At 47.8% G+C, this 13,747-nt stretch overlaps 1 protein-coding gene across 1 annotated transcript; it reads left to right on the top strand.

The window, feature by feature from the left end:
- Nucleotides 1-192: 192 nt before the first annotated feature.
- On the top strand, nucleotides 193-705 carry LOC135323694 (histone H2A-beta, sperm-like). Its single transcript, XM_064498098.1, has one exon. The coding sequence runs from the start codon at nucleotides 193-195 to the stop codon at nucleotides 703-705; it is 513 nt and encodes a 170-aa protein (XP_064354168.1).
- Nucleotides 706-13,747: the final 13,042 nt, after the last annotated feature.

Genomic DNA, 13,747 nt, shown 5'->3' with positions numbered 1-13,747 from the left:
CCTGGGGTCACCCCGCCGCAGCCAAGGCTCGGCCAGGCTGGCAAAGAAAGGCAGAGGCAAGCTGAGAGCAGAGACAGAGAACAGCAGCAAGCCCCAGCAAGGAAAGCGAGGCCAGGCAGGCGAGGCAGGGAGGGCACAGGAAGATCGGCCTCTGCAGCACAAGGAGACGTGCAGAAGCCAGCTGCGGGCAGGATGTCCAGAGCAGAGGAGGCATGCATGGTGCCTGAGCAGGAGAGTGAGCCTGCAGCAGCCTGTGCTGAGGGCCCTTCCGAAGACAGCAAAGCAAAGGGCAAAGTGAGCCGCTCCTCACGGGCTGGGCTGCTCTTCCCTGTGAGCCGCATAGACAGGCTGCTGCGCAGAGGCCGCTTTGCCAAGCGCGTTGGAGCCGCAGCCCCCATCTACCTGGCGGCCGCGCTGCAGTGTGTGACGCAGCACACTGTGGAGGTGGCTGGGAACATTTCCAAGGAGAGCAAGAGGCAGCGTATTTCTCCACGGCACTTGCAGCTGGCTGCGCAAAGCAGCCCCGAGCTCCAGCAGCTCCTGAGAGGTGCACACAGGTGCTGGGGGAGCGCTGTCCCCCACAGCCAGCTGGTGGCCTCACCTTGGAACAAGAAGAAGAGGAAGACCGAGAAGAGGTGGCTCGGGAAAAAGGCTGCGGCTGCCCGTGCCCGTGCCCCTGCCCCTGCCCCTGCCAGCAGCAAGTGAGAAGAGAGCAGGAGCTCTTGCTCCACCCCGGCAAGGAAAGGCAAGGGCTGTCGTCCTCTTTGCAAGGCTCTTGTTGAATCGAGCGCTACGGCCTGAGAGTCTGATAAAAGCACATGAAATGGCGTCTTGCACCTGGTGCGTTGCCCTTGCCCTCGTGACAGATTTGTCACATGGGCACCATGCATCGCTCCCTCAGGGGTGGGCCGGGTGGCGCTCCTGATGATGCAGGGCAGCTCTGGGAAAGGCCATGGTATTTCTCCTCAGCAGCCTTGCCCTCTGCTCCACCTCTTCTCTTTCCAGCTGGGTGAATGCCTGGGGGGGGCTGGCCACCTGCCCCTGGGATCACGTTGGAGGGCGCTTGGGAGTAGGCTGCTCAGGGAAGCTTCTCCCCAGAGGAGCTCCCGCATCTTTGTGCCCTCTTAGTCAACCGCTGCCTAGCAGGTCACATGCAGGGCTGAGCATTGGAGCCATAGCTGGCGTTTGTCTTCTTCTGGAGATGACTCCCCTGAGGCCTGTGAGGAAAGGGTCTGCTGACCCCCATGGCTACCAGTGCTGCACCTGGAGGTGGCACTGCTCTGACGATCAAGCAACATCTCCCTGTGGACAGGCCCCTCACCCTGTCTTCTCCTTGCCGAGCACCTGCCCGCACCCAGGGTTTGGAGCAAGGGTTGAAGCAGGGCTGAAGGCTGGAGGCCCATCACGGAAGCCAACCAAGCCGTCTTGGTCTCCTACAGGCCGTGCTGCCAGCTGGCAGGTTTTCTTTGGAGTCCTCTAAGTGGCAGCCTGGTCTCCTTGAGGTCACCTTTTGCCTTCTGGAGCACAGGAGTCGAGGCGCAGTGAGGCAGAGGCCCCGCTGTGCCCCGCAGCAAGCAACTGCCCTGAGCCTGGTGGGCAGGTGGGAGAAGGGAAGGCAGGATGGGAGATGTGGCCAGGAAAAGCCCTGCCAGGCCAAAGGTGGATGTCCCTCCTGTTGGGGGGGGGGGGAGGGGCACAGTCAAGCTTGCTAGCCACCTGTAGTCCAGCTGGAGGGTGTGAACAAGCTGATGCCATGGCCCTTCTGTGGTGGCCAGGGCAGCTGGCATTTTGTGCTGTGCAGTGGACCAGCGCCTCCTGGCTGGCCAAGGCCACGCAGCTGACCATGGGCAGAAAGCTTGGCACAGGCAGGCTGGAGCACAGCCCTTGCTGACAGGGAGCAGAGAAATCCTGCTGGAGGGGGCCTGGCCCTGGCAGCCAGTCCCTGCCTCCAGCTGGGGTTTTGCACTTGGCCCAGCAGGAGCTGATAGAAGGAGGGAGGGATCTGGGCCCTGGAAGATGGTCAGAGGTTGTGACAGATGGTAAGGGTGAGTGTTTGTGGAAGAACAAAGGGCCCTGCATGTCCCACTCGCACGGACCCACGGGAGACTGTGGGAGAGGCAGCAAGTATGCCAGCAGTGCAGCCGCCTTTTCCCCTGGGTGGAAGAGGAGGGAAGAAAGCACTGGGCTCATCTCCGCAGCACCCGCCTTCGCACAGCTGACTGCCCATGCAGAGCCTGAGGGCCGGTGTTTATCACTGAGCCGTTTCTGTCGACGGCTCTCAGAGAGCCCTGAGGTTCCAGATGCAGCCAAAGCACACTGGCCGCCTTTCTTCTGGGCTGAAGAAAGGGACAAGGGACAGGCCCTCCAGCAGGAACTTCCCATCTGGCGTATGCCTGCAGGAGTCCCCGGGCGGGAAGGAAAGGCAAGAGCCACTTGTGGGTCTCCTTTGACAGGCTTTCACGGCCATCCCTTTCGCCACGAGACTCAGCAAAGCTTCAGCCAAAGAAGGCTGGCATGTCCTCCCTGCCCCACATGCTGGGAAAGGCTCCCGGTGGCCACTGGAGACAGCTGGAGAGGTGCCCCTGTGTGCAGAGCAGAGGTGTTCCATAAGCTTGCCCACAAAGGGCGGAACCAGCGAGGATGGTGTCACAAGGGGGGGGTTGGTGATGTTGCCATCTCCTGTCCCGGGTTGGGATCACAAAGGAAGTGCTTTCCTATTAGTCCCTCGCCACCCCAGGAGAGCCCCTTGGCTCCTGCTGTGCAGAGGAGCAAAGGCCCTGAGCCCCCACCCCCCAGCACAGGGCAGAGGCCTGGCTGCTTCTTCCGAGGGGCACTTAGCCAAAAAAGCATGCTGGGGCCTTGCCCTGTTCTCCCCCTCTTCTCTTTCCAGCTGGGTGAATGCCTGGGGAGGGGGCTGGCCACCTGCCCGTGGGGTCTGCAGGGGTCCACTTGGGATTAGGCACCTCGGGGAGCTTTTTATCAGATCTCCCATCTATGTGGCTGCTGTGCTGAAGTGTGTGATACAGCCAACCATAGTCATGGCTGGAAAGGTTTCCAAGGGCAGTGAGATACTGTTTTTCTTTATGATACTCACCTGCTTGTGGTAAGTTTTGAGTCCGTAGGCCACAAATCTGCAGAAGCATTCTGAGGGCAGTGTGGCCAGAGGTCTGAACAGTGCCTGAGTGAGTGAGGGAATCCTGTGGGTCTTCTAGTACAGACGAAGTGTGCAAACTGTCATGTTGTGGAGTGAGGTGGAAGTGGAAAGCAACATACTGGTGCATCTCAGAGCAGGTTCTGGGCTGCATTTTGTTTGTGTGGGTGGTTTAGCTGAAAGAGGAGGGGAAAATGTACCTGAAGCCCTTGTAGTTGTCACTTGGTTTCTTTCTCACTGATTGCCCACCCTAGGATCTCTAAGGGAACTAAAAAGGGAAGTTATTACCGCATGCCATCCTGTGAATGTAGTTAAAAACAAACCCAGCATTGCTTCTAGGCTTTTTCTTCTTTGGTCTTACAGAAAACAACAGATTTTGCCACTAGCCTTTCTGTGCATTTGGAATGAATAGCTACTTCTCTGGAGCTATTCAAAACCCACCTGGATGCGATCCTGTGCAACATGCTCTAGGTGACCCTGCTTGAGCCAGGAGGTTGGATTAGATGATCTCCAACCTCAACCATTCTGTGATTCTGTGAGTGCAAGGCAGGCTGCTGAGTGTGTGGTGATTTCTGGCTTGAGAATGGACTTTTGTGGTTAGAAATTCAGAGATCTACAGAACAGAAATAACATTTTCATGTGCATTTACACTGAATATATACTGTCCAGTCACTAAAATGAAATTTTCAAATCTCTGACCTGAAGAAGGGCTATTAGTATGCTGTATGATCAATGCAGATGAGGATGACTGAGGTCCCTGAAAGTCACGTCAGCTTAGGTGATTTTCTTCAGGTTCCCAAAGCTGAATGGTTTTTTGACAGCACATTTAATTTCTTGAGTATCCTAGTCGGGTGCTTCTCAGATGCAAATCTTACTGTGCGTGAACTTTGAGCCTAACAAGATTCACAGAGGCAAGCATGATCATTCTGTAGCAGCAGCAGCTGAGGTGAAAGAACGGGCCTATCTCAAAGTCTGAGTTTTAGTTCAGGTATCCTCCCCCAAAATGATTTTTTCAGTTATCAAGTGTAATTACCAATAGATATGTTGTGCCTATCACAGTGATGCCTGGGCAGAATGTGCATATACCTATATATGTATGCATACATGCAAACATATTTCTGTGTGTGTGTGTCTGTGTCTGTGTCTGTGTCTGTGTCTGTTTCTGTACATGTATTACTTTCTGAATTAATCCCCAGTCATTCCTTGAGATACACAGTCCAGGGTTGGGAATATATATTTCCTTATTATCACTAAGCAAATGAAAACATGAAATGTGCGGATGCTTTCTCCTTCAATTTTACTGGGAGTTGGGTCTGGCCCCTGATATAGAAGATTCTGCTCTTTTCAGAACTTCATTCATACGGTTTATTTTCTGATGAACACAGCCTCCTCTGTCACTTTCCGCTTTATGCCTTCCCTGATTCCTAGACTTTCCACTTTAGACATTTTCCAGAGGTTTTCTCTACTGAGATACTAGCATCTGATAAATCCAACTGTTAGGAGTTGCCAAATCAAGTACCCTAATGGAAGTGATATTCCTGCAGGTCCATGTCCCCAGCTCCAGCCAAGTAGTGAATCTGAGCATGTTTTCCAGTTGGCACACATGCATGCATACACATACATATATACATGTCTGGCCACACAGTTCAGGACAGACTGAGAACACAGCACTCACACAAACAGCACAAATGTCCTGATCCTGTTCCCCTCTCTGGCTGATCAGGATGAAAGCCTATTAGTGGAAAATATATACATACGTACACACAAAAGCAGTATGGATCTGTTCAGTACCTGGCCTTAGACATTCAGAGTATCTGGCCCTTGGATCCCCTGGTTTCCCAGATGTCTTGTGCACACAGACACACAGTTGCAAAAGGGACTCTTCAGCAGCTGGTCCAGACCTATAATCTTCCCATTAGCTGAACCCAAGATCCCCTGGTCTCTCCAGTAGCTGGCATAGACCTCCTGGTCCTTCCTGTAGCCAACTCTTAGACCCTCTGGTCTCTCCAGTATCCAGCCCAGACATATGGCTGCTCTGATACCTGGCTCCCAAGCTTCTTATCCTACTTGCCAGCTTCTCCAGCTTGATGTTCGCTAGCGATCACACACACTGGCATAGGTACCCACGCAGTATGCACAGACTGTGACGTCTCCAGTTGCTGGTGCCTCAGGCCCACAGTCCCCTAAGACCCATGGAGGCTCTTATCCTCTCTCCAGTTGCTGGCACTTAGGCCTCCTCGCACACAGAATAAGGAGTCCCTTCACTCAGGAAAACAGAGATGGAGTTTAATAAGATGACAGGACAGACTGTGGTGATGTCAATGGCAAGTCAGAGTAAATGAAAAGCTGCAGTGGATCTGGCTACTGGGTTTTATTTACAAACCAACAAGACAAACCCTACCTGATGATTTCACACACCCACTCCCTTGCTTCCCCTCATCCAGCACTACAATACCTAGGTCTCATAGTGCACACAGCCAGTAGGGGTCAGTCCCGCAGCACTGGAACAAAGGGAGCAGAGCTGTCATGTTTGTTCCAGCGACGGTAACCAGGGTCAGGCACAGCCCAGTGATTGCTGGGCAGGTCCGTGGTGATGAGACAGGGCCACCTGTCAGGAAAGACAATCCGCAGGTCAGGGTCCAGATCAGCTGGGCCCTTGGCCAGGCACAAGCATGGATGTAGCTGAGATGGAGACCAGCACTCCTATGGTGTAGTTCAGGCAGGGACTGAAGGCCTTGGGCGGTGCTGAAATCAGGCTCCTGGGCCCATGGGCAGGGGGTGGTGTGAGGCCCCAGGTGAGGCTCATCAGGTCCTTTAAGGCATATGCTTTTAAGACATATTAGTACCCTGGCACTGGGTGTTCCAACAAGGAGAATGCAAGGAGAGTGCGAGTAGGAGCACCTTGGGGAAGAATCAGCTCAGAGCAGGGGCTCAAGAGCCTTTTGAGAAGCAAACTGCCTGTGTCTGAAGGAGACCCTGAAGCAAGAAGACCAAGCAAGAATGTGCATCAGTCCCTCCATTCCTTCTCCCTCAGGCCGGTGTAACGGGACCATTTCCTGCATTTCAGGAAATGCTCCAGAAAGCTCAGAGCAAGTTTCTGTCAGCTGTGGTTTGTGTCCTGCATCCAAATTTCAACACCATGGTCCTTGGGACTGTCACTGTGCTGTTGGCCCAGAGTCTGATATTCTGTCCTCACACCAGAGGAGGTGGGGACCAAGGAAGCCTGGGTTTGACTCACCATCGTGAACCACATGGCATTGCTGGTCTGAGCTCTGAGCATGAGCAAAACTGTGGAATCAAGGGATGCTCATGTGTTTGGAGGTTTTCTTGCTTCACAGAACCTAAAATGGCTGGGATCAGGGCAACAGATCAAAGCCAGACTTCATGCCTTTCATGAGAAACCGTAAGTAACATGAGGAGGAATGAAGGGTCAGGCTGAATGCAGTGCTGAGAAACTTGAAAAGCACAGGAGCAAGTGTCTGTCAGCTGTGGGGTTTGGGTCAGCAAGGTTTGGGTGGGGCAGAAAGTTGTGTTGGTTCCTGCTGTGCAGCTTCCCACAGTTACCCGTCTTGGGGTTTACCAGTCAAAGTCCCTGAACATCCCCCAGCATTCATCTCCACAAATTTCTGTGATCTCCAAGATCTTCCCCCACTTCCAGGGTGTTTTCTCCAGACAGAATCTTCACCTTCTTCTTTCTAGGTCCCCTTCTTGTTTTCAAGACCTCTTCTTCTTTTTGAGAACCCTTCTTTTCACCACAAAATCTTTCCAGAACCCCATACCCTTAGTTTTCCTGGTCTAAATAGTCTATGTGCAGAAGCACAGAGCATGATCAGCCTCCTAACTGGTCGTTCACTCATGTCTCTTTATTAATTGGAGGATTCAGGATGCACCACTTTTGCTTATTCCAGTTGTTTTCAAAATTTACAGCCAGAACAAACTGGTTGCAGCTAGCAAGTAGCAGGCTTCTGCTTGAGGGTTCAGAAGATCAATTTCAGACATTCACCCACACACACACACATATACCCAGTTATGTGTTGCCTGTTAGCATTCACAGTTTAAGTTATAGTTTCACCTAAAACAGGTGTTCAGGTGCATAGCATGGCCAGACAAGTGTGCTAACCAGCCACCTGTTTATACATGACCTCTCACTTTCATCCCTTTTTCCCTCTGTTTTCCCACACGTTTCTCCCTAAAGCACCTTGATCCCTCCCTTTCCTGCCTTTCATTCTTCCCCTAAATATCCCATAATAAGTCTTACACAATCCCAGAGCGCTCTTCCCAACATGTTGTAATGAGCCCCATACCCCTCTAGGCAGTAACACCCCCCCCTACCCCCCCGCCCCAGTCTGTAAGGTGTTGGAATGAGAGCCTCTCCTTGTTGACTCATCTGGTGATTCTCACACCCAGACAACCCACAGGGTTGATCCTTCTCCTATTATAGCCCTGGGAAGAGTCAGACTAAGGTGCTCTTTTTGCTCGCATTAGGTCATTGGTACTCTGCACTCCTTTGTGCTTACGGAGATGTGTCTTTAACCACATAACCTAACACCTAGAACACCAAAAAAAAAGAGAGGACAGAGAGGGTCTATTTTGAAGGTCCTCAGCTATAAAAAATGCTGTTTGTGAGTGACAGGAGAACTAGCCCACATGCTTGCTTCTGAGTTGCTCTGTAAGAAATAATGTGCAGTATGCCACGTTAAGAAGGCTGTGGCCAGGCTGTTTGACTTCCTTGTCCTGGCTGCAACACTCTGGGCCAGGGGCAATCCCCTGTAGAGTGAGGGGGAGGCTCATTCGTTATGAGCGACTGAGGATGCTCAGCAACTACTGCTTGAAGGGCCAAAGCAGGGCAGGCAGGCAGGGAGGGAAACACAGGAATGGGGGACCTGGGAGCATCAGGGCAGACTGGGAGATGTCTGAGAGATACAAGAATCCTGCAAGCAACAGGGAGGGGTTAGAGGATATTTGATTTGAGATCCTTTGTTTAACCCTTCCCTCAAGATCCAAATCTTCTCTAGTTACTGAGTTACCTTGCTCTCCAGTTTAACAGCCTGCCTCGAAGTAAAACCCACGAAGGAAAACCTTTGGGGTGGTCTCTGCAGGTTGGGAGGGGAGAAGGTTTGATTTCAAGGCTCTGGCCAGCTCACACTCCCATCGCAGTGTTGCCACAAGTGGGTTGAAGACATTCCATGTCCCTGTGGTGGATGAAACAAGACATCGCCAGATCATTGTGCAGAGGTGAAGATCCATGCTAGAGTCTTAGAAATCCATCTTCCTTGCTGTTACACAGACACTAATCCAGTGATAGAAATGTAGCTGCAATGGAGATGAAGTTGTCTAGGGTCTGTGCGACCTTCCAGGGTATTAAGTCCCGTTCTGTCCTCCTTCAATCTGCTACATTGTGCCTATAGCTCATTTTTACTCAGTCTTTGAAGTATCCTAGCTTTACCTCTGCCCTACAATTAGTGAACCTACTACTGAAAGACTCACCATCTGCTAAACTTTAGAGCTTCTCCACTCCCATTTTATGTTGGCATCACTCACACTAACAATATTTTTGTTTGTTTCAATCAGCTCCATTTTGGAGTATATAACTGAAGAGAAAATGCAATTTGCTAGAAATTTAACCAAGAGGTTACTACTGAAACCATGTCTAAGCTTACAGAGAAGACCAAGGTTATGAACTATCAAACAAGTCTAAATAACAAGGTCTGAGCTGTAGCATTTCTTCTGAACTCCTCAAGAACACCAGCAGAGTTAACTGACGGGCTTTCCCTATGGGTCAGAATGTCATCCTGTGTTTGGCTGACACATTGTTTTCCTGGCACAAGAGCTTGCCTCGGAACTTACAATTCCAATTTGCTCTAACAAGAATTTTCCACTTTATTGTACTTTGATATTTACACATAATTCCAAAGATTTGTTAATGTGTTCTTGAAGAATCTGCACTTATTTGGTTTATGCACTAGACTGTGTGGAAAAAATCTCCCCCAGACCCTGCTTGAAACTGAGCGTTTTCTGGTCATGGCGTTAAAAAAAGTCGCTCCAATTATTTTGAACAAAACTTCCTTTTGGGGGGGCGGTGGGAAGAGCTCTTAGTTGTATTCACATTGTAAATTTTCTTTCAATTGTTTACTTTCAGAATTAAAATTGTGAAGTTTGTAGTATTTTACTATGTCCCTTTGGTAGGGGGGATAGTAAACAGCATCCTGTTATCAGATAGTCCTAGGTTTTGATTTTCCACAAAGACTATGCCCCAGAGGTCTCATAGGAGGTATAAGCCCTCCAAACTTTGTAAAGCTGTAACTTCTTTGAGTTGCAGATATTCAGAAGACCTCTTCTATACCCTGCATTTCTAATAGCTAGTTTTTCTACTAATAGGAATGTAACTGTGACATCTACCCCCCTTTTTTTCTACTTCAGCCCTCACTCATTGTCAGAAAGACAAGGAGGGCTGTGACTGACATCTCAGGATAGAAATGATGGCAAGACTGAGCAACGTTAGCATCCAGCTGTGATTTTAGAGTTGTCATCAAAGATATACCTCTTTAGTTAGAAAATTCCAGCAGCTTCTGCAAGTCAACATTCAGAATTTCTGAAATTATACACATAGGTTGGCTGAACAGTATGGTGAGAACTGAGAACGACAGAAGTCCCAGTGATTTCTGGAGCAGTGTGACTAGCGTCAGTGATGAAGAATCTACACCTGTTTCTCTCTTTTACACTGTTATTGGTATGAATGCTACCATGCCCTGTTTTCACCTTTCCTCTTGTTTCACTCTGCATTGTGATGAAGCTGTTTATTATAGCCAGGTTTTATGTGAAACATTAAAATGTAGCTAAATGGGTTATAGAATCATGCCTTTAAGCCTGGCACTAATATTAAAACATCAGTTATAATACCAGACACAAAAACTTGAAGGAATTAATAGCTTGTTTTATCTGACATTACTACTTTTGAGTGTTGAACCTCTGAAAGAAAGGGCTTCTGTGTTGAAAAGCTTGCTGGATTTTATCTTGCAATGCTAGATGAACAGTGAAGATTTTCTCTAAGCATAAAACCACGTTTTCCTTTCCCTGTCCTTAAACTCACTGTTCTTAAAAATTGTTGCACTTGAAGACCCCTCTAGTCTCAGAATACTGAATTTCACTATGTAGCATGATAAACCATTGGAAATTCAGCCTCAGAATGCCCAAGTGATATTTTCTCCTGTATTTCCAGTATTGTTAAACTGAGCTGCTACTCTGACTTTAGCGTAAGATACTGAACTTGGTTTTCTTACTATTCTATTTCAGATTGAAGGAACAGCAAATAAATGTTTTATAATACTACTTTTCATAATATTCTTAAAGTAAAAGAAGAGCTTGCAAAAAGACCAGGAACTTAAAAGGAAATGAAACTCTCTTGCTTGTTGTTATTGTTGTTTCACTGTAGAAGTACTGTTCACTAGTGTCGAAGAAATACTGTTTATTGCTACACTGTGCTTTGGGGATTATGAGGGGGAAATGATTTGCTGACTTTCCTCACTGTTAATGTCAATTTCTTTTTGTCAGTTACCTCTTTCCAGATCAGACACTTTGTATGACTGAATCAAACCAGAGTGATGGAGTTCTTGGCTGGATTTACCAGGTTTCTGGAACTGCAGATCCCATTACCTGCCTTGATTTCCTTGACACCCCTGCTCATCCTTACTGGAAATATCCTGCAAATGACAATAGTCAGGCTTCACTGTAACCTTCACTTCCCCATGAATAGCTTCCTTCCCATTCTATCTTTTTCAGAAACCTGTTTTAGATTTGTTGTCATCCCAAAGATACTGGTAAATATAATAGCAGAAGAAAAGTCTATTTCCTTCACCGGATGGGCTATTCAGATGTTTTTCTTTATTGACTTTGAAGACACAAACTTCTTCTAACAGCAGTGGGGTATGACCAATGTGTGGCTATGTGTAAACCTCTACAATACCATGTCTTCCTGAAACACGGAGTCTGCAGTCAGCTGGTGGCCTTTGCAGCAGTGACTGGCTTTACCCTGTCCCAGGTAGATACCTATTCACATTGTCCTTCTGTAGAGAAAAGAATACCAGTTGCTTCTTTTTTGACATGATGCCTGTCAATCAGGTGGCCTGCAGACACAAGAACAGAATAGAAATAGTCATTTTTATTTTTTGCATTGTGCTTGTGTTTGGCTTCTCTTCTCTCCTACATTTTAATCTTCACTGCCATTCTAAAGATTCCCTCCATGGAGGGGAAACAAAAAGCCTTTTCCACCTGTGCCTCCCACCTCACTGTGATTGTTGTGCACTTTGGGTGTGCCTCCATCATCTATTTAAGGCCCAAGTCTGCTTATTCCCTAGATACGGACACTTTGATTTCTGTCACTTACATGGTGGTGACTCCCTTGCTGAACCTTCTGGTTTGTAGCCTGCGGAACAAGGATGAGCAACTGGCCCTTAGGAAAGAAAAACATGTGAATGGATGATGTGGGGAGCTTGCCAAAGTTCTGATGTGAATGGACTCTCCCCTTAGGAAGATGGCTTTTTCATACTTTGGTGCTGAAAAAGCAGGTGTGCAATTTAAATCAGAATAATGCTAGATGCCAACTTCATGTGCTGAAAAGCTTAGCCCTTTTTTAATTGAAGTCTCACTGTCTGCTCTCCCATTCCTGTGGTTATGTCTAACAGGAGAAATTAATTACTGAAAGCTGACTTGCAGACACCACTCACTGCCAATGGCGTTGCTTACTGTTTTGAGTTGGTCTGGTCACTCAGAGCAGCAGCAACCTTTTGTAAAGTCAGTTCTGTAGGTTGGTGCACCATTTCATTATGGGTGGGAGGGAAATGGTGAGGAAGCTGAATGGATCCTCACGATGTGCTGAAGAGTGCATCACAGATTAGCATGGTACCTAAAATATTTGGATATTGGGGGTCCAGCACCACTCCCCCCCCCTTTCAGAGCAGGGTGCACCCTGACACACGCTCCTTTGCACATCTGCATCATTCTTGCCATGCTGTGAAATCGCCAGTGCTGTTCCAAAGAACATTATTTGGTTCCTCGTTTCACGTCACCCTTTAGAGGGAAGAATAGTCTTGTCCTTACATCCTAGGTGGACTTCAATGAAGTACCAGCACCAATGAAGTGACTCTTCTGTCTTTGGCTGCTTGATGTGAGATTCATCAACACCTTGTTCATCTGGAGTATACCAATGCTCTGAATGCAGGGAGATAGACTGGCTCTGTTATGCCCTTCCTCTTCATATCTGTAGATTGTTTAGAGGGTTTGGGTAGTGGGCATTCAATCAATAAAACTGTGATTTAATCAGACCCACAGTATAGCTGGCAAAGATTGTGGGTCTTCTTTTAATGGCATGTGCCAATGCTCCTGTGCTTTTCAAGTTTCTTAGCACTGCATTCAGCCTGACCCTTCATTCCTCCTCATGTTACTTACGGTTTCTCATGAAAGGCATGAAGTCTGGCTTTGATCTTTGTCAGTGATAGTGTGGGTCTGATTAAATCCATTCTCCTTATTTCAGAGTAACGACACATATCTAAGTTCTCCACCCCATAGTGGAGATCACTGCCTATAGTTGCTTCCTGGCTGTGCTATGTCACGACACTTAGTGTCTAAGAACCCTTTAAGCGTACCTAGCTATGGCATACCATCCTTCTAGAGTGGTAAAGAAGAAGAACTGTTCTCTAAAGGAAATACGTATTTTCCTAGTTGCCATACCTTTAAAACGTCTGCTTACCAAAGTCTGATAGAAGCAGTGGCTTGTAACATGACTGTTATTCATTATTTCCCTTTATTCATATTTATTTCTGCACTGCAAGGTCTTCTTGATGTTTAGTATGTATCACATATGTCTAGGCTGTTATTTAAAACCCTAGGAATCACATATGTCTAGGCTGAGGTTTGTCTTTCCTGGAACTTCAAGGCAGGGGAGGGGGAGAGAGGGAAGAGAAAAAAGGTCATACTTGCAATAAGGAAGCATATTTTCTGGTTTCCATAAACTAATGCTCTCCATTCAAAACTGTTCAAAACTACAGGCAAACTTCAGATAATAACAGAGGTAAGATGCTATTTGGAAAGTGTTCTTGAATAAAGAGGGATGAGATCAATGTGCAGTTCACGTCTAAGAGAAAAATCAAAATCTGCAGACAAAAGTATGGCTATGTTTGTTTTTTTTCACTAGTATTGCTGCCAAGCAGAGCCAGAGCTGACCCAGCTCATCTCTGTTTTTTTTTTTAGAAACTCAGAGCAGTAAGCACTTTGGCTCACAGGCCGGTTAAAACACGCTCTTATTTGGATCTAATTCTACTAACATTCCAGAAGTGGTTTCCAATGGAGACAAGGGGAAAGTCATATCTGTCTCCCTTTGTTTTTAAGCCCTGGCTACAATATATAGCATATAAACATATTTCCAGGACACCAGGGAAATGATCTCAGTGGCTTCACAAACTTATTATTATTGATGCTGCTACCACAGGGAACATACAGCGGCAGTGTAGAGAGACCCTCAGGCTGTGGTGTAAGGAGAGAATTGGTAATGCTGGTTGCACATGGTGAAGGAAGAGAGAGAAGCAAAGATCATCATTCATC

This window comes from Dromaius novaehollandiae, chromosome 1 (assembly GCF_036370855.1).
Source record: "Dromaius novaehollandiae isolate bDroNov1 chromosome 1, bDroNov1.hap1, whole genome shotgun sequence".
NCBI classification, from domain to species: domain Eukaryota; kingdom Metazoa; phylum Chordata; class Aves; order Casuariiformes; family Dromaiidae; genus Dromaius; species Dromaius novaehollandiae.
The sequence above is the reverse complement of the archived record's forward strand: the minus strand, read 5'-3'. Positions and strand labels throughout refer to the sequence as shown.

Coding starts and splice junctions, on each gene's coding strand:
- LOC135323694 (XM_064498098.1), top strand. CDS start 193: ATGTCCAGAGCAGAGGAGGCATGCATGGTGCCTGAGCAGGAGAGTGAG.